Genomic DNA, 20775 nt, shown 5'->3' with positions numbered 1-20775 from the left:
AGACGTGTTCCCTGCCCACAAGGTACTTAGATTCTAGGGAAGAGACTGATGATCTCCAGGAAGTGGAGTGGAGGGGAAGGGGAAGCAGCAGTGTTTGGATGGCTTTTCATCCTCGCAAGACCCCAGACCCTATTTCAAATCCTCATGGTTTAGCTCCATTTGCAAGTTAATCAGTCAATCGATGGTATTTATTGAGAGCTTACTGTGTGCAGACCCTGCATTAAGCACTTGGGAGAGTGCAATACAAAAGAGTTGGTAGACACGTTCCTCATCATTCATCATTCATCATTCATTCAGTTGTATTTATTGAGCCCTTACTGTATGCAAAGCACTCTGCTGAGCGCTTGGGAGAGTACAGTACAACAATCAACCGATACATTCCTTGCCCACAGGGAGCTCCACAAGGTGCTTTTAGTCTAGAGGGGCAGACAGACATTACAATAAATGACACATCTGTACATAAGTGCTGTTGGATGGAGGGTGGGATGAATATCGTTAGGATGAATTCTGCCCCATCTGAGAACTTTTCCACTGCCCGGGACCTTTTATCGAGAATCTCCCTCTGGATTTGTGCATCTAATGGGAGCATGGGTAATTAAGCCCTTTCATCAAAGAACTCACCCTGGGCTGGTCGAACTCTACTCTACTAAATTAATCTGGGCTCTCATTAGCATTTTGATCTGCGAGCCGGAATGAATCTTCCAAGCGGTCAATCCAGACTCGCAACCGGAAGCTTAGTCAGACTCTATGCAACCACTGATGGTCGACTCGGAAAAACCTTGGGGCTTCTTCCAGCTCCTTCTGGGGATACCTTGTAAGTTTTTTCGAGGGCAGCGGTCATCAGTCATTCAACCAATCATATTTATTGAGTGCTTATTGTGTGAAGAGCACTGTAGTAACTGCTTGGGAATGACAATATAACAATATTCCCGGCCTGCAGTGTGAGCTTAGTCGGAAGAGGGAGACAGACATTAATATTCATAAATAAATTACAGATATGTATATAACATGCCTATGAACTCCCCTTTTCATAACGTGCCCCCCCCTTTGCCTCTGTTCCTCCTCCCTTCCCCATCGTTCCCCCTCCGTGCCCTACAGCACTTGTGTATATATGTACGTATTTATTATTCTATTTATTTTATTAATGATGTGTATATATCATAAGTCTATTTATTTATTCTGATGCTGTTGATGCCTGTGTACTTGTTTTGTTTTGTTGTCTATCTCCCCGCTACTAGACTGTGAGCCTGTTGTTGCATAGGGATTGTCTCTATGCTGAATTTTACTTTCCAAGAGCTTAGTACAGTGCTCTGCACACAGTAAGTGCTCAGTAAATACGACTGAATGAATGAATGAATGAACTCTGACACCTCTCCAAGGATTAGTGTAAGGCTCAAGCAACTTAGCTCCAGCGCTTAGTACAATGCCTGGCACATAGTAAGTGCTTAACGAATACCATTAAAAAAAAAAAGAGGTCACACCATCGATGGACTCTGCCGGCTTGCTGCGGCTGCCCCCCTCGGGCTGGGGTTGCACGTGGGGTCTCGCTAGGTGACAGGCCCCAGAAAGTCCAACAGAGCTGGCAAATCCCATTCACAGACTAGGGTATCTTCTGGTTTCAGAGTCCTAGGGGAGCAGGGCCAGCTTACCCCTCAAGGGAGGTAAGACCAGCGGTGTCTCAGCCGGGATCCCAACCCTCCCCCTCTCCCGATCACCCGGAACCTCCCCAGTGGGCGGTAGCTCTGCCCAAGGAAGCTCATCCCTGTGGCCAGCCGTCGCTGAATTTGCCGGCTGGGAAGGGGATGGAGGGGGGGAACCCTGCTGAATAAGGGGGAGTCTTTGGGGGCTGATGGTACCTTTCGTTCTTCTCCTGTCCATCCCAGCTATGCGGTCACAGTCCAGGAATCCTTCGCCCACCCCTTTGACCAGATCTACTACACGAGGTGCGCCGACATCCTTAACTGGTTCAAGTGCACAAGGCATCGGTAAGTGGCCCCCTTCTCTTCCCCCCACCCCACAGTCTAGTGTGAGTTCTTCCCACGGCCTGAGGGGGATCCCCCCCCATCACCCCCACTTCTCCCCAGGCTCCCCCAGCTCAGGGATGCTAGCGGTCCCAGAGGCGGGGCCTGTACTGTTAACAATAATAATAAAAATAATAATTGTGGTATTTAAGTGTCTACTTTGTGAAAAGCATGGTTCTAAGCAGTGGGGTAGTTAGAAGACAATCGAGTTGGACACAGTCCCTGTCCCACATAGCGTTCACAGTCTTCACCCCCATTTTACAGATGAGGTAATTGAGGCAAAGAGAAGTGAAGTGACTTGCCCAAGGTCACACAGCAGACACGTGGCGGAGCCGGGATTAGAACCCACATTCTCTTACTCCCAGGCCTCTGCTAGGCCATGCTGCTTCCCGAAATCTGTTGAATTACTGCAGAAATCTGCCGCTTCTCTTTGTGGTGCAGATAGGAGAGAAGAGGGACAAGGGGGCAGGTCTGCTTCCTGCTTGGGCTAGGGCAGCCCCTCAATATTCCCAGCCTTTGGAGCTGCCTCATCTGGGAGCAGGGATTGGAGATGGGGGATGGGGGCAGGTGTTGGGAGAGGGATGGACAAAACGAGGGGGTCTGGAGTTGACCGTATTGGGACGGAGGACCTTGAGGCTGGTGACCAAGGCAGACCTCCGGGAGCAGAGATCGGTGAGATGAACTTGGAGTTTGGCTCCCAATGGCCGGCCGGGCCCTGCCTTAATCTGGTCATCCCAGTCGCCGCCCCCTCTCACCCTCCTCTTGGATCGGCTGCTGGGGAAATGTGGCTGAATTCTCTTCTCCCCACACCAGGGGCCCCTTAGACCCCAGGCTCATCCTCCATTCTAGGACAGCAGGCCCCAGCCATCCAGATTGGGACAGAGACCCTGGCATCTCAGAGGGCTCCCCTTCATCCTGATCCATGCTGTGACTCGCATCAATCAATCAATTATTTGTATTTATTGAGCAGCTTCTGGGTGCCGAGGACGGTACTGAGAGCTTGGGAGAGTGCAAGAGAGTTAGTAGATGAAATCCGTGTCCTCAAGAAGCCTTCGGTCTAGTGGATTGTCCACTTCGGTCCACTGTGGTTTGCACTCCTCGCTTCCTCAGAAGAAACACCCTAGTCCTTCCCCAAGCCGGTGTTGGAGTTTTTTCAGCAGAGAAGCAATGCAGTCTAGTGGATAGAGCACGGGCTGGAAGTCAGAAGGACCTGGGTTCTAATCCCGGCTCTGTCGCCTGTCTGCCGTGTGATCTTGGTCAAGTCACTTCCCTCCTCTGGGCCTCAGTTCCCCCCTCTGGAAAATAGAGGTTAAGGCTGTGAGCCCCATGGGGGAAATGGGCTGTGTCCAACCTCATTAGCTTCTATCTGCCCCATCTCTTAGCATGCTGGCTGGCACATAGTAAGCGCTTAAAAAATACCATAAAAGATGATCTAAAGATGGGAGAAGGTGAGGGGCTTTTGGTGTGTTTCCACAAGCACCATTTAAAATACACGCGATACTGCGAGCGTCAAGATAGCCATTGATTTTTTTTATTGTGTTCTTTAATATCAAAAGCCTCCATGCATTTTAACGTAATTATTGAATGGTATCCTTGCTATAACTTAACACAAATATAATTCTAACAGGAGCTATCGATTTTCAGTTCACTCAAGTGGCTTTCTACCTTGTGATTTAGGATAAGTTATAAAACGGCCTATCGGAGAAGGCTCAGGACCACCTACCGCCGGCGATCCCAGTGCTGCCCGGGATACTACGAGAACGGCGACTTCTGCACACGTATGTACAGATCTCTGCCTCCTCTCATGTAGCAAGGGCCTGAGCGGAAAGCGGAACAGCATTTCATAATAATGATGATGGCACTTGTTAAGCGCTTACTATATGCCAAGCACTGTTCTAAGCGCTGAGGTAGATACAAGTTAACCAGGTTGGACACTGTCCCTGTCCCACGTGGGGCTCACACTCTTCTTATCCAGATTTTACAGATGAGGTAACTGAGGCCCAGAGAAGTGAAGTGACTTTTCCAAGGTCACACAGCAGACATTTGGCAGAGCTGGGATTAAAACCCAGGTCCTTCTGACTCCCAGGCCCGCGGTCTATCCACTCAGTCGGTCAGTTGTATTTATTGAGTGCTTACTGTATACAGAGCTGTAATAATAATAATAAAGATGGTATTTGTTAAGTGCTTACTATGTGCCAAGCACTGTTCTAAGCACTGGGATAGACACAAGGTAATCAGGTTGTCCCACGTGGGGTTCACAGTCTTAATCCCCATTTTACAGATGAGGTAACTGAGGCGCAGAGAAGTTAAGTGACTTTCCCGCACTCACACAGCCGACAAGTGGTGGAGCCGGGATTAGAACCCATGACCTCTGTACTAAGCGCTTGGCAGCCACGCTTCTTCTCATAATGTGGTAGTATTGTTAAGCGTTTTCTTTGTGCCGAGCACTGTGCTATGCCCTGGGGTAGATACAGTGTCATCAGGTTGGACTCAGCTTCTTTGCCACATGGGGCTCACATTCAAAGTAGGAGGCAGGGCAGGGATTGAATCCCCATTTTTCAGATGAGGAAATGGAGAGCCAGAGTAACAGAGTTGCCCAAGCTCCCATAGCAGAGAAGGGGAGGAGGCGGGATTAGAACCTAGGTCCTCTGGCTCCCAAGCCCGTGTTCGTTCCATTAGTCCATGAGACTTATACTACTTATTGAGCTCCTGCTTGATGTCCTGCCCTCTAGCAAGGATTTGGGAAGTCCAAAATAAAGAAGTGACAGGATTCAGTCTTCATGGAGCTTTCATTCATTCAGTCGTATTTATTGAGCGCTTACTGTGTGCAGAGCGCTCTACTAAGCACTTGGAAAGTACAATTGGGCAACGAATAGAGACAATCCCTACCCATCAACGGGCTCATTTTCCCTGTCATGGGGGAGGGTCTTCAGTGGGAAGTAGTCCCAGCAAGACCAAGAGTGGCCTTAACCCAACCTTGCATACAAGGGCTCCACAGTCGCTAGCCATCAAGGATGCCCAGGCAACAAACTGAATGCAAGCCAGTATCCTTTACCGCTCACCCAGCAGAATAGTAAAAAGAAAATAAAAACTGTGGTATTTATTAAGCACGTACTATGTGCCCGAACACAGTACTATGCACTGGAGTAGATACAAGATAATCAGATCAGATACAGTCCCTTCCCCCAGATGGGGTTCGCAGTCTAGGGGAGGAGTGAGGCTGGTGTGGAATCCCCCATTTTGCAGATGAGGAAACAGGTATCGAGAAATGAAGTGACTCGCCCAGGTGCACACACCAGGCAAGTGGCGGAAGCGGGTTTAGAACCCAGATCCCGCGACTCTCAACTGCTGCCCTCAATGGGCCGGGATTTACAAGGGATTTTTTATTTCCAAGAGTTCATCGGTGAGGGAGCTGACTGACCTAGTAGAGAATACTGGAATGGACTGGTTTGCGCCTGAAGGGAGAAGTTGCCTCTTAATTATAAAACAGAATTCTCCTGATCATTGGTCTTCTTGTGATTGCGTGGAGGTAAACAGGCTCCAGGAGAACAGAGCTAGGAAAGGGGAGTGTCTCCGTGGAAGGAATGAAATGATGGAATATCCGCCCCCACCACCATTCTTCAATCTCTAGCGATGCCAAAGAAACTCAATCCTAATCGCGTTAGGCGAATGAATGAAAAATGCTGAGTGAATTGAGGCAGCGGGGAAAGTTTCGCGGGAAACGCATCTCTCAGCAGAAACAAGGCGGGAGCTGGGGACGGCCCAGATTGATTTTCCTCCTCATAATAATATGTGTGGTATTTGTTAAGCACTTATGCACGCACTGAGGGAGATACAACACAATCAGATCAGACACAGTCCCTGTCCCACATGGGGACCACAGTCTACACAGGTAGGATATCGGGGATTGAAGTTAAGGCACAGAGAGGTGAAACGACTTGCCCGAGGTCACCCACGGCAGGCAAGCGGTGGAGCTGAGATTGGAAGCCAGGTCTCCCGACTCCCAGGCCTGGGCTCTTTCCCTAGGCCACACTGCTTCTCCGCCAGACGAGAGAAAATCCTGACCCGAGAAGAGAGATCAGTCCCTGTGGACGCTGGCTCGTCCGATCTCTGCCACTTCCTCTCCCCCTCCCCCTCCAGCCTCCTTTTTCTCTCCGGGCACCGAGGCGGGCTGGGTTGCGGGTGCCCAAGATTCATTAAGGCAGAGGCAAGATTTATGGGAGCGCTTTCTCGCTTCAGATTAGAGTTATGGCCCAGAGAAATTGCCAACCGAATCGGTACATCAGCAAGGAGAGTCGAGCGATGGATGGGAAGAATTCTCTCAGTAATTTTAATTAGTTAATGTTTGAACCATTCTCCGGAGGCCTCCCCCTGCCCCCGCCAGTAGTGCCAGCTGCCCAAGCCCCCGGCCCTGCCCGCTGCCCCTCAGGTGGGCATTTGTGTAAAGTTTGGGGAGCCAGTGTTCCATGCTGGCAGGCCCGGGCCCGTTCCAGGAGACTTGGAGGCGGGGGGGCAGCTTCACGGTTGGTGGTTGGTCGGGGACCATCTGAAGGAGTCTGAGGAAGGGCTGGGTTCCCAAGTGGGATGGGACGGGCTATTAGGAAGGGTCCACAGAAGAGGGATTGGATGTTCTGAAAGCCATCTGCCTTTCAATAATAATAATTATAGTACTTGTTAAGCACTTACTAGGCACCAAGCACTGTTCTAAGCACTGATGTAAACACAAATTAATCAGGTTCAACACATTCCCTATCCCACACTCTTAATCCCCATTTTACAGATGAGGGAACTGAGATAATAATGTTGGTATTTGTTAAGCGCTTACTATGTGCAGAGCACTGTTCTAAGCGCTGGGGTAAACACAGGGGAATCAGGTTGTCCCACGTGGGGCTCACAGTCTTAATCCCCATTTTACAGATGAGGGAACTGAGGCACAGAGAAGTTAAGTGACTTGCCCACAGTCACACAGCTGACAAGTGGCAGAGCTGGGTTTCGAACTCATGAGCCCTGACTCCAAAGCCCGTGCTCTTTCCACTGCGCCACGCTGCTTCTCTAGATAGAGAAGTGTAGTGATTTGCCCAAGGTCATATAGCAAATATGGTGGAGCAGACATAAGAATCCAGGTCCTTCTCACTCCCAGGCCTGTGAGAACCATGATCTGAATCCCGTGAGGCAGGCAGACTTACGAGGGGATGGGAGTGGCTGCCAGAGAAGGTTTGAATTTGGGGTTCTTCTCCTTAAAACGTTAATCTGATCTCAGCTTCACTTTCACTGTCATCTCCTGGTTCTTTTCTTATCCCTCTGGTAGCTCACTCTCAGTCGTTTTGGCAGGTTCCTCCTCTACCTCCCACCCCTCAAACTGTGGGAGCCCCTCAAGGCTCAGTTCTGGGGCCTCTTTTATTCTCCATCTACACCCACTCCTTTGAAGAACTCATTCGCTCCCCTGGCTTCAACTACCATCTCCACACAGATGATTTACAAATCCACATCTCCACCCTGATCTTTCTCCTTCCCTGCAGTCTCATATTTCCTCGGCTCATCTCTCTCATATTACCCACACATTCAACCTGTCACCAAATACTTCTGGTTCTTCCTTTACAGCTTTGCTAAAATCCACCCTTTCCTCTCCATCCAATCTGCTGCTGTGCAGATCCAAGCACTTAGCCTATCCCACATCTGCCTCCTCGCTGACATCCCCACCTCCTGTCTCTCCCCACTTCAGTCCATACTTCACTCAGCTGTCTGGATCGTTCCAAAAAAGAGTCCATTCCACATCTCCCCACTGCTCAAGAACCTTCAGTGGTTGCCCATCCATCCCCCTTCATATCAATTCAAGAAATCAGCTCACTCCTCTAGCATCAGCTTCCTCACTGTGCCTCGGTTTAATCTACCTCACCATCGACCCCTTTCCCACATCCTCCCTCTGGCCTGTAACTCCCTCCCCTTTCATATGGGCCAGACCAACATTCTCACCACCTTCAAAGCCTATTAAGTCCCCATCTCCTCCAAGAGACCTATTTTTCCGGACTCCCTCTCCCTTCTGCGTCATCTGTGCCCGTGAACCTGTGCCCTCTGGGCACTTAGTATTTGCCCCACAGCAAATGTACATATCTGTGATTTATTTGTTGATATTAATGTCTGCTTCCCCTGCTGGACTTTAAGCTCGTTGTAGGCCGAGAATGTCTCTATCCACTCTGTTGTATTCTCCCAAGTGCTGAGTACAGTGTTCTGCACCCAGTAAGCGCTCAATAAATGCCACTGAGAGGGTGGGATTGGCACTATCTCAGTCATGCTTAGTTCAGGGGTGGGAGCTGTTCCCTGATGTCGGCCTTGAGGGGCAACCAAGACCTCTAAGTGCTGGGGTAGATACAAGATAATCAGGCTGCCCCATGTGGGGCTCACAGTCTTAATCCCTATTTTACAGATGAGGGAACTGAGGCACAGAGAAGTCAAGTGACTTGCCCCAGTTGACCCAGAGGACAAGTGGCGGAGCTGGAATTAGAACTCAGATCCTTCTGACTCCCAGGCCCGTGCTCTATCCATTAAGCCACTCTACTTCTCTGTTGCACACATTGTAGTGAAAGCTTCCTATCCAGAGGCAAAAACAATAATCATAATAATTGGGGCATTTGTTAATCGCTTCCTATATGCCAGGCACTGTACTAAGCACTGGGTTGGATACAAGCAAATCGGGCTGGACACGGTCCCTGTCCCTCATGGGGCTCACAGTCTCAATCCCCATTGTGCAGATGAGGGAACTGAGGCCCAGAGAAGTGAAATGACTTGCCCAAGGTCACTCAGCAGGCAAGGTGCAGAGCCGGGATTAGAACCCAGGTCCTTCTGACTCCCAGGCCCTTGCTCTAGCTACTAAGCCTCTAGCTGCTTCTCTAATAAGCCGTCAGAGGCCCCAAGCTGAAGTCTCTGCTGATGCTGGAAGTTATTGGTCACTCGGGTGGGTGGTTGGCCGGACGTTTCTGATGGTGAGGCAGTAGTGGATTGGCTTGGGTGTGGGGAGGGCGGTCCTCTCCACTGCCAGTGAACCCTGGATGCTCCAGTGAGGAGCTGCAGTGAAGAGCACTCCCTGGCAGGCTCAGCCCTGCACACACCAGGTAATTAGGGAAAAAGTTGGGAAATCACCACATGTAGAGCTGACGGGTTCTTAAACCTCCTGCCCGGTGCAAAGAGGAGGAAAATCAGTCCTAATGGACAAGGATCGTGTCTGTCTACTCTACCAAACGCTTAGCCCATTGTTCTTCCCCTATAGGCCGTGAAGTCGTTAAGGGCAGGGAGCGGGCCTGCTAATTCCGTTGTGTTTTGGTCTCCTGAGCACTTAGTAGAGTGTCCTGCACATAGTAAGCACTCAACAAACACCTTTTTGATTGATTGTTGGCTCTGCACGCAAAGCCATTGATTGATGGATTGTTGATGTTTGATTGATTGTTGGCTCTGCACGCAGCGGTCGGTCACAATAAATACTGCCGATGGACTGAGGGTGCGCTGAACAGATAAGGAGGCCCGAACTGAAACCCCAGCCGGTGGGTGACCAGCAGACCCCAATCCCAGGTGTCCAGCGGGTAGGATACTGGGGATCCCTACCCACCCACCCTCCCACCTCCGCTGTAACCACAAATACCACGTTTAATAATGTTGGTATTTGTTAAGCGCTTACTATGTGCCGAGCTCTGTTCTAAGCGCTGGGGGAAAAACAGGGTAATCAGGTTGTCGACGTGAGGCTCACAGTCTTAATCCCCATTTTCCAGATGAGGTAACTGAGGCCAAGAGAAGTGAAGTGGCTTGCCCGCAGTCACACAGACGACAAGTGGCAGAGCCGGGATTCGAACCCACGACCTCTAGACTCCCAGGCCCGGGCTCTTTCCACAGAGTCACGCTGCTTCTCGTGAGGTGACGTTTACCAAGAGGGTGACCTGGAAACTCTTGGGCGATGCCTCACAACTCAAGATTTTCCCAGAGGAGGGGTCCTCGCGGGGAGTTGGCCCGAGACCATCGACCATATTTCCCCCCCGGCATAAACCCTCGTCTCGAGCCCTCTCCCAAAACAAACCGCGGAGGGTCGGGGCGGTAAATCAGTGCCCCCGGGGTGATCTACAGCTCATTCCATCTGTTTCCAGGCTCAGCTTTTTGGCAGAGTCGATGCATAAACTGCAGGAAATCTCTTTTAAACAACTCAGGGTTCAAGTGCCCTTCATTCCCTCCAGAGGGGATTTTTTTTGTTTTTTTTTTGTTTTGTTTTGAAATGATCTGGGCTAGATTAGTATCTCCGTTCCATAAAGCCATCTCCAATGCTTCCTCACGGCTTTGGAGATGAAGTCACTGGATGCGTCTTTTGTTGCGCTGCCCTGCGAGCACATGGTAATTGAAAATTTCCCTTTAAAAGTGTGTCAGACGGAAAGAGCCCCTAATTTACTAAATGGAGGCGCTTTTGTCTGGGAAACCAATGCTTTGTTCAGCCTGTCCCTTTTAATCTCGTTCTTTGCACAATAGACTTACATCAAACATCCATAGGAGAAGTTGGTCATGACTAGGGTTGAGGCGGCCACCCTTTCTGAGGGCTTCTTCTTTCTCTCCTCTTTGTGCCCCCATGGTCAGCGGGGAGGAGGCCCTCGCAACTCAGGCTCAGCACCACGCTCTGCCCGGGGTGTTTTTGCATTCATGTCACAGGTCTCTTTGTCACTTCCTCCTCCATTTTCAGACACTCCTTAGCATTTTTTTCATTCATTCATTCAATAGTATTTATTGAGCGCTTACTATGTGCAGAGCACTGTACTAAGCGCTTGGAATGGACAAATCGGCAACAGAGAGAGACAGTCCCTGCCCTTTGACGGGCTTACAGTCTAACTGGGGGAGACAGACAGACAAGAACAATGGCAATAAATAGAATCAAGGGGAGCGTGGACAGCTCCAGGGATTGGGCTGGTGGTTTGATTTGAGCTTCGTACCCATCTGTTGATTAATTAATTTGTTGATTGATTGGGAGCAGTGTGCCTGAGTGGAGTGAGGACCCAGCATCTAATCCCAGTTCTGCCCCTTTTTTATTGGGTGACCTTGGACAAGTCACTTCTCTGGGCCTCAGTTTCCTTATCTGTAAAATGAGGATTCAATACCTGTTAATCCTCCTGCTTAGACTTCAAGCCCCGAGTGGGGATAGGGACTGTGTATCTACAAGTACAATCTATACACAATCCTGATTGTATTGTATCAATCAATCATATTTATTAAGTGCTTACTATGTGCAGAGCACTGTACTGAGCACTTAGGAGAGAATATATATCAAAATTAGCAGGCATGTTTCCTGCCCGTTCTGGGCTTATCTACCCTACCGCTTAGTACGAAACATTGTTCTATTTATTTTATTAATGATGTGCATATATCTGTAATCTATTTATTTTGATGCTATTGATGCCTATCTACTTATTTTGTTTTCTTGTCTGCCTCCCCCTTCTAGACTGTGAACCCGTTGTTGGGTAGGGATTGTCTCTATCTGTTGCCGAATTATACTTTCCAAGTGCTTAGTACAGTGCTCTGCACACAGTAAGCCCTCAATAAATACGATTGAATGAATATGGTACATAAATAGCACAAGCTCATGTCACCATCCTGGCCCACCAGGAGCTCCCACTCCAGTGGGAGGTTATCATTATTACCATTTTTAGTATTAATAATATCTCCCTCCCCAGCCCCCTCCTGGCTCCCTGTATTTCGGCGGCAGTGATTAGAATCACTGGGGGAAGGTTTAGTGATTGCCTCCTCAGCTTCCTAATTCCCATCCATCAATCGTTCAACAGTATTGATGAAGCCTCTTCTACTGTGTGCAAAACACCTTATGTATTTCCATCCACCCTCTAGCAATTGTGTATATACGTATCGTCGATGAAACGATTGATTTATTCATTCCAATTTCGCTGTTCATCTGTAGTTTTATGTCAGTCTTCCCCTGTTGGAGTGGAAGCTCCTTTTAAGCAAGGGTGGTGTCATGGGCTTCTTCCAAATTCTTCCTCGTGCTTAGCTCGTTGTGGGCAGAAAAAATGTCTACCAATTCTGCTATACTCTCCCAAGCTCTTAGGACAGTGTTCTGCACACAGTAAGCACTCAATAAATACCATTGATTGATCGCAGTGCTTTGCATTCAGTAGCTAACATTATTACTTCCACCTTACTAAAGGGGTTGGGAGAGTATAGCGGAAGCAAGACATGCATGCCCCCACCCCACCCATCACCCTTTGCTTTTAGCATTCAGTAATAATAATGATTTTGGTGTTTGTTAAGCCCTTACTATGTGTCGGGCACTGTTCTAAACGCTGGGGTAGATACAAGCTAATCAAGGTTGGATGCGGTCCCTGTCCCACTTGTGGCTTGCAGCCTAAGTAGGAGAGAAAACAGGTATTGAATCCCCATTTTACAGATGAGGAAACCGAGGCCCAGAGAAGTACATTCATTCACTCATTCCATTGTATTTATTGAGCACTTACTGTGTGCAGAGCATTGTACTAAGCTTTTGGGAGAGTGCACTATAACAATAAGCAGACACATTCCTGCCCTCCGCGAGCTTACAGACTAGAAGACTAGAAGTTGGACGACCTGCTCAAGGTCAACCAGTAGGAGAATGGCAGAGCCAGGTTCCCCTGCCTCCCAGGTCGGGCTCTTCCCTGTAACTCAGGCAAGGATTAGAACCCAGGTCCTCCACCACCCAGCCCCATGCTCTTTCCGGTAAGCCAGGCCTCGATCATGCCATCCGGGGGTGACGCTGAAAGACTTATGGAACCTCGGACGGGCCACGGCTATTGCATCCCCTGAGTCTAGGGGGCTTGTTACCCCGCCGTCGAAGGAAGTCGACTTTGGATAAAATCAGGTTTCCTGAAGAGAAACACACGCCCGGCCCCGCTTCATCTCTACGTTAGGAGCCGTACGGCTGAGTACTGAACAGCTGCATTCTGGAAGTGGCAATTCTACAGCTTCCTGCCATCTGGTTGGATGACAATACTTGTAATTCCCCGCATATGGTACAAGCACCGCCGCCCTCCCACCCCCCCAACAGCAGCCGTCAAGTGTGCTTCTAAATAAAAAGACTTTTAATGGCCACCGGTGATGATCAGCTGGCCTGACCGCCTCCCTGCCCAAGGCTGAACCTACCCCCCGCCATGCCCCCCTAGCCCCACAGACCCGGTTCAGCAGTTCTGGGGTTGTTCGCTTCTCTGTCCGCCATTCTTTTCAGCGTGGGGCTGCCCTCTCACCAGTCTATCACAAGCGATAATAATGATGGTATTTGTTAGCGCTTACTACGTGCCAAGCACCGTTCTAAGCACCGGGATGACAGGCAGCGTAGCCTAGTGGATAGAGCCCGGGCCTGGGAGCCAGGAGGGCTTGGTTTCTAATGCCGGCTCTGCCACTCATCTGTTGTATGACTTTGGGCATGTAGCTTCTCTTCTCTGGGCCTCAGTCACCTCATCTGGAAAATGGGGATTAAGACTGCGAGGTCCAATGTGGGACAACCTGATTAGCTTGTATCTACCCCAGAACTTAGTACAGTGCCTGAAACATGATAAGCACTTAACAAATATCATTTAAGAAAAGACAAAAAAAAGGGCTATCTTCATTCATTCATTCAATCAATCATATTTATTGAGTGCTTATTGTGTACAGAGCACTGTACTAACCTCTTGGGAGAACACAATATGATGATGATGGTATTTGTTAGGTGCTTACTATGTGACAAGCCCTGATCTAAGCGCTGGGAGTAAATACAAGGTAATCAGGTTGTCTCATGTGGGACTCACAGTCTTACTCCCCATTTTACATATGGGGGAACTGAGGCCCAAAGAAGTTAAGTGACTTGCCCAAAGTCACACAGCTGACAAGCGGCAGAGCCGGGATGAGAACGCGCAATCTCTGACTCCCAAGCCCAGGCTCTTTCCACTGAGCCACGCTGCTTTTCTATAACAATAAACAGACATTCTGTTATCCGGTAACTCAGAGATTCTTTCTCCCCTGGGGTGGATCCTGCCCACTCTGGCCCCCGGGAGGGGACATGCGGAGAAGGGGGAATGGGGAAAGGACAAGAAAGAGTGGTGGATGACCAAGGCTGGGATCCTGCCATCGGCTCTCCGGGAAACTCCTCTCTGCCCTTTCTCCTCCCTCTGCCCTCTCTCTGCCCCAGCTAAGGTGAAGGCAATCCCTCAATCGATCATCAATTGTATTTATTGAGCGCTTACTGCGTGCAGAGCATTGTACTAAGTGCTTGGGAGAGTCCAAGAAAACAATATAACAGAGTTGGTAGACACATTTGTCAGTTCATGATACAGAGAGATTGCTTCTGAGGCCTGGCCCCAGATTACGTCCCTGTTTCATCCACCGAGGTGGGTTATTTCCTTCCCCTGCCTGGCACCTGGTCTCTTAATTCATTTTGCCTTCCTCCCGCTTCTCTTTCCCAGCCTTCTCCTTCCCTGCAGTAAGTGGGGTTCATGATGATTCTCTCCCCTCTCCAGCCTCACCATTCAGGCTCCTGAGGGAGATGCCGAGCTGAGAAATTTGAGGGCTGGTTGAAATTCTCAGCATGTTCGGATTCACCACTTCGGATCAATAAAGGAGTTTGGAACACACTTGAAATTCAAGTTTTAATCCTTCGTTGTCCTTCCCGGCCTCCCCCAGCAGACTTCTGCTCCTTCATAATGAATTGACTTTTTCTTGGATTGGTTGCCATCTGCAGGCCCCCCTCATCTGAGTTTATGTGTTGTTTTGTTTTTTTGAGGAGAGGAGGAGAGACTCAAGAGGAGAGGGAGATACAAAAAACAAAATCAAAATGACCTTTAGAAGGGATTTCCTGAGCCAGCTCTCACTCTCTCTCTCTCTCATAAACACACACAAACACCCAGACACTCTCCCCCTTCCCCCCCTTCCTCCCTTTCTCCTATTGTAATTTCATCCAACCCGTGACCTCTCCCCTGAGCAAATCCCTTTTCTTCTCCTCACAGCATGGCATAGTGGATAGGGCACAGGCCTGGGAGTCAGAAGGTCATAAATTCTAATCCCGGCTCCACCACTTGTCTACTGTGTGACCTTGGGCAAGTCACTTCACCTCTCTGGGCCTCAGTTCCCTCATCTGTAAAATGGGGATTGAGACTGTGAACCCCATGTGGGACAGGGACTGTGTTCTACCCTATTTGCTTGTATCCACTCGAGAATTTAGGACAGTGCCTAGCACTTAGGCATAATTATTATTATTTTCCAGGAAAGGGAGCTATTTGGCTTCAACTGGTGGCCTAGCGGGCTCTTAGTGATCCGTGAGGCTCCCGCTCCCATGCTGCTCCCTCTTTTCCCGCATTCCCTCCCCACCCCCCAGGATGTTGGGCCGGAGTCGGTGCTCTGTGCAGGCAGGGAGCGTGTCTACCAACTCTGTTATCCTCTCCCAACCACTTAGTACAGTGCTCAGTACACAGTAAGCACTCAGTGAGATTAATGATGATAAGCAGTGTGGCCCGGTGGAAAGAGCACAGGCCTGAAAGTCAGAGGATCTGGGTTCTGATGCCGGCTCTGCTACTTTGCTGTGTGACCTTGGGCAAGTCATTTCACTTCCCTGGGCCTTAATGACCTCATCTGAAAAGTGGGGATTAACACTGTGAGTCCCATGTGAGATATGAACCATACCCAACCTGATTACCTTGTAACTATCTACCCCATCACTTTTTAAAAATTGTATTTCAGTGCTTACTGTGTGCCTGGCAGTGTAAAGCACTTAGTACAGTGCCCGGCACATAGTAAGCGCTTAACAAATACCACTTTAAAAAATACAAGGTCTCCAGGAAGAGGTGGGCTTTCAGAAGGGCTTGGAAGATGGGAAGGGAGGCCGTGTGGCAGATGAGATATGGGAAGAGTTAGGCGGGAGCTGGGGGTCACAGGTGGGAGAGATGAGAACGAGGTCCAGGGAGAAGGTTTAGCTAGGTGTGGTTTGGCTTTGATAGGTGATGTTCATCAACTCGAGTTTCCCGGGCCAGGTGGCTTGGAGGTCCAGAACCTTTTATTCCAGTGCTCTGCAAATCAATCCACCAAGAAAATGTATTAAATAGCTACTATATGCAGAGCACTGTACGAAGTGCTAGAGGGGAGGACAGGCGTTGAATTACGTATACATCAGTGCTGTGGGGCTGAGGGTCCCCAAGTGCTTAAAGGGGACAGAGCCAAGTGGAAGGACGATGCAGAAGGGAGAAGGAGGAGGGGAAAGGAGGGTTTAGTCAGAGAAGGAATTTTGGAGGAGGTGTGAAAGTGGGAAGGGCAGTGGTCTGCCATGCATAAAGGGGAAGGGAGTTCCAGACCAGAGGGAGGACATGGTCAAGGTGTTGGCGGTGAGATAGATGAGACGGAGTTACAGTGAGTAGGTTGGTGTAAGAGGATCAGAGTGTCTGGGAAGGGTTATGATAGGAAATCAGTGAGCTAAAGTGAAATAAGGAAAGCGAGAGGGAGTAGGGGAAATAAGGACTTAGGAGGGGAAGGTCCCTCGGTGGAGATATGATATTAATAAGGCTTTGAAAGTGAGGAGAGTTACGGCCTGTCATATATGAAGTGGGAGGGCGGTCCAGGCCAGAGAGAGAACGTGGATAACGGGTTGGAGGTGAGAGGGACGAGACTGAGGTACAGCATCAATCATCATCAGTCGTATTAACTGAGCACTTACTGTGGGCAGAGAACTGTACAAAGCATTTGGGAGAGGACAATAGAACCGAATTGGTAATAATAAAGATGGTATTTGTTAAGCGCTTACTATGTGCCAAGCACTGTTCTAAGCGCTGGAGTAGATACAAGGTAAATCAGGTTGTCCCACGTGGAGCTCACAGTCTTAATCTGCATTTTACAGATGAGGTAACGGAGGCACAGAGAAATAAAGTGGCTTGCCCAAGGTCACACAGCAAATAAGTAGCAGAGCTGGGATTAGAACCCACGTCCTTGGACTCTCAAGCCCATGCTCTTGCCACTAAGCTGCGAGACACATTCCCTACCCACAGTGATCTTACAGTCTAAAGAGGCAGATAGACATTAATATAAATAAATTATGGATGTATACATACATTCTGTATCTCTGAGAGAGGGAGGGAGGAAAGGGAGGAAATCAGGGTGACGCAGAAGGGAGTGGAGAAAGAGCAAATGAAGATTTAGTCAGGGATGGCCTCTTGGAGAAGATCTGCTTTCAAGAAGGCTTTGAAGGTGGGGAGTGTAATCGTCTGTCGGATAGGAAAAAGGAGAGCATTTCAGTCCAGTGGCAGGACGTGGGCATGAGTGATTAGGTTTGGCATAGGAGTTGGCGTTACATCACACAAGAAGTGCTCAATAAATACCGTTGATTGATTGGGGTAATGATGCCAACTTCAGGCCAGGGAAGCAGGGGGAGCTTGGGCTTGGAATTACAGATGAAAGAGACCACAATTCAACTGTGCCACATGGGCTAATAAGGAGCTGCAGCTTCCTGGAGGATTTGGCAGGATCCACAGCCCCCTGAGACCATTCAGCCACATTACGGCGCCACTTTGGTCAACTCCTTTGTAAATGGGCACATCATAAGTGTTCCTCCCAGCAGCTAATGATCATCATCATAACTGTGGTATTTCTCAGGTGCCAAGCACTGAGGTAGATACAAAGTCAAATGCAGAAATTGAATCCCCATTTTCAGATGAAGGAACCGTGGCACCAAGAAGTGAAGTGACTTACCCAAGGTCACGCAACGGACAATTGGCAGAGCCACCATTAGAACCCAAGCCTAGTGGGAAAAGTGGGGGTGCCTTGGCTGCTGGGAATCTGTGGTGCTGCCTGGATCCACATCCCGTTAGCGGAAACAAAAGTCGTTCTGTCCCACTTGTCGGTCCCAGGCCCACTAGCCTCGTTTCATTCAACACAATCCCTTCTCCTGGAAGCTCCCCGCCGGCTCCGGTAAAAGGGAAGGACTCTAGCCCGGAAGCTCACTTTGGGCAGTGACTGTGCATGTCGTATTTTTTTCTTTACTGGTTACCACGTGCCAGGCACTGTACTAAGCGCTGGGGCAGATACAAGCTTATGAAGTTGGACCCAGTCCCCATCGCAAATGGGGCTCCCAGTCTTAATCCCCATTTTACCGATGAGGCAACTGGGGCCCAGAGAAATGAAGCTACTTGCCCAAGGTCACGCAGCAAAGTGGCAGAGCCGCTTCATCTAGAGGAACTGGGCTGGGGGAGCGGAAGGAGGGGCTTCTTGCTACAGTTGATGAAAGCAGGCGAAAGCGAGGACAAGGTCTTACATGAAAAACAAAAAAATCAATGCTCCTCTGTGAGAGGGGAGTGAAAGTCATCTGGCGGGATCTGTGTAATTGCATTTTATTAGGTCTCTCGTTGGCCTTGGATGCAGCAGGCTTGTCTGATGGTCTCTTCCTTCACAGCGGGCCGGAGACACCCCTGGGCCCCGAAAGGTGCCAGCCTTGCCCTGCAGGCCTCTGGGTGAGCGATTGTGGGTGTGGTGTTGAGGGTGGAGTTGCCAGGCTGTGCAGGGGAAGGGGTGGTGGGGAGAGGGGGAGAAAAAGAGAGGGAGAGAAAGTCACCAGGGGCCTTCAACACCAACATCTGGACTGGAAGTTGGTTGTGGGCAGGGAGTATGACTGTTTATTATTGTATTATACTCTCCCAAGCGCCTAGTACAGTCCTCTGCACACAGTAAGCGCTCAATAAATACAATTGAATGAATGAACATAGCGCGTAGCTCAATGGAAAGAGCCTGGGCTTGAGAGTCAGAGGTCATGGGTTGGAATCCCAGCTCTGCCGCTTGCCAGCTGTGTAACTTTGGGCAAGTCACATAACTTAGTTGTGCCTCAGTTACCTCATCTGTAAAATGGGGATTAAGATTGTGAGCCCCACGTGGGGCAACCTGATCACCTTGTATCCCCCGAGCACTTAGAACAGTGCTTCACACATAGTAAGCGCTTAACAAATACCATCCCTTCCTTTAATGAGCACCTAAAGGGGATAGAGCATGCAAGGACTCACAGTTTTAGAAGGTCAAAGGAAGTTTCCTCATCTGAAAAGTGGGGATTGAGACTGTGAGCCTCGCATAGGGTAGGAACTTTGTCCAACCTGATTTGCTGATATCCACCCCAGTGCTTAATGCAGTACCTGACACATAGTAAGTGCCTAACAAGTACCATAATTATTATTATTAGGTCATCAAGAAGCAGTGTGGCATAATGGAAAGAGCATAGGCCTGGGAGTCAGAGCACCTGGGTTCTAATTCTGGCTCTGCCACCTGCCTGCTTTAGGACCTTGGGCACATCCCTTCTCTGTACTTCAGTTTCCCCTGTGCAATGGGGATTAAATCTCACTCCTTTTTACTTAGACTGTGAGTCCCATGTGGTACAGGGACTGTTTCCAACCTAATAAAACTTGTACCTACCCCAGTAAGCGCTTAAGAAATACCATTAAAAATTTTAAAAAAACCCAAAAAACCAATTCCATTCTCCTGCCTCCAGACTCAGCCCTCATGCATCGTATTCTGAGGGAGTTAGGTCTTTCCTTTCCCTCTTTTTTTTAATGGTATTTGTTATGTGCTTACTCTATGCCAGGCACTCTGCTAAACACTGGGGTAGATACAAGGTCATCAGGATGGACACAGTTGCTGTCCCTCATGGGGCTCGCCGTTTTAATCCCCATTTTATAATTGAAGTAACTGAAGCTCAGAGAAGTGAAGTGATTTGTCCAAGGTTACACAGCAGATAGTGGCGGAGTCGGGTGTTGAACCAACGCCCTCCACACTCAGACCCCCAAGGGAACTTTCCTAATCTTAAAGATTCCCCCTCCCACCTGAATAGTACTGTGACTCTAACTACTCCTCTTGAAGGAACTGCTCATTGGCAAGAAATTGAGTTATTCCCCCAAGCCAACAGCTAAGAGTCTCATCTTCCTCAGAGGTGAGGAAAATCTAAACAGTGGGGAGACCCAGCCTGGAGGATTTCTCTGGGTGGACTTTCTGGCATTTTTCTAGATCTAGCTGGACTTCCTGGGCTAATCAGTAGCACCTGCTCCCACCAGCACCTTCCTCCAACACGGGCAGCTTTTATTTTTTGTAGGGCTTTAGAAAGAAAAAAAAAGATTAAAACACTAAGTCAGTAGCACCAGATTTAGCTCTTAGATGGATAATTCAACTTAAAACCAGCAGGCGTTTATGGGATTTATGAGCTGTGGTGTTTATTAAAAACTGACTCTATTCCTAGCACTCTGCCAAGCAGTGGATCCACAAATGGGTTTACACAGAGAGATAGCAACGTAAACGTTTAGGGGTGGCGGTTGAGATGGCCCGGCTGAGGAAATGGGAATCAATCCATCCATCAAGCAATCAGTGGTATTTACTGAGTGCTTACTAGGTACAGAGCACAGTACTAAGCACTTGGAAGAGTACAGTGCAACAGAATTAGCGGATATGTTCTCTGCTTATAATGAGGTTGCAGTCTAGAGGATGTAGGGAAGATTTCTCATAATTAAACAGGGATTCCTCAGGCCACATTTGTCTGAGGCTCGGGGCGGGCATGGGGCGGCGGGTATATGGGTTGGGGGCGGCGTGAGGCATTGGAAGGGTTGAATGGGAGTGAACTTGCAGGGGGAGTGGGGAGAGGGGACGCCTACAACAAGATGAGAAGGATGGGGCGGGGGAGATGTGTGGGGAGGGGTTGCATGGGAGTGAGCTGAGGGGGGCCGGCTTGTGGGGAAGGGGATTCATTCGTATTTATTGAGCGGTT

At 49.2% G+C, this 20775-nt stretch overlaps 1 protein-coding gene across 2 annotated transcripts in view; it reads left to right on the top strand.

Moving 5' to 3' along the window:
- MEGF11 (multiple EGF like domains 11) overlaps positions 1-20775 on the top strand; it is a 195375-nt gene that overhangs the window by 61667 nt on the left and 112933 nt on the right. For both annotated transcript variants that reach the window (XM_029066601.2, XM_029066597.2), the window contains exons 3-4: positions 1884-1985; positions 3699-3799. In XM_029066601.2, the coding sequence (XP_028922434.1) occupies positions 1884-1985; positions 3699-3799 (203 nt within the window). The remainder of the gene's footprint in view (positions 1-1883; positions 1986-3698; positions 3800-20775) is intronic.

This window comes from Ornithorhynchus anatinus, chromosome 5, assembly GCF_004115215.2.
Source record: "Ornithorhynchus anatinus isolate Pmale09 chromosome 5, mOrnAna1.pri.v4, whole genome shotgun sequence".
Classification (NCBI taxonomy): Eukaryota; Metazoa; Chordata; class Mammalia; order Monotremata; family Ornithorhynchidae; genus Ornithorhynchus; species Ornithorhynchus anatinus.
Note: the sequence above shows the minus strand (reverse complement) of the source record. Positions and strands in the feature narration are given on the sequence as shown.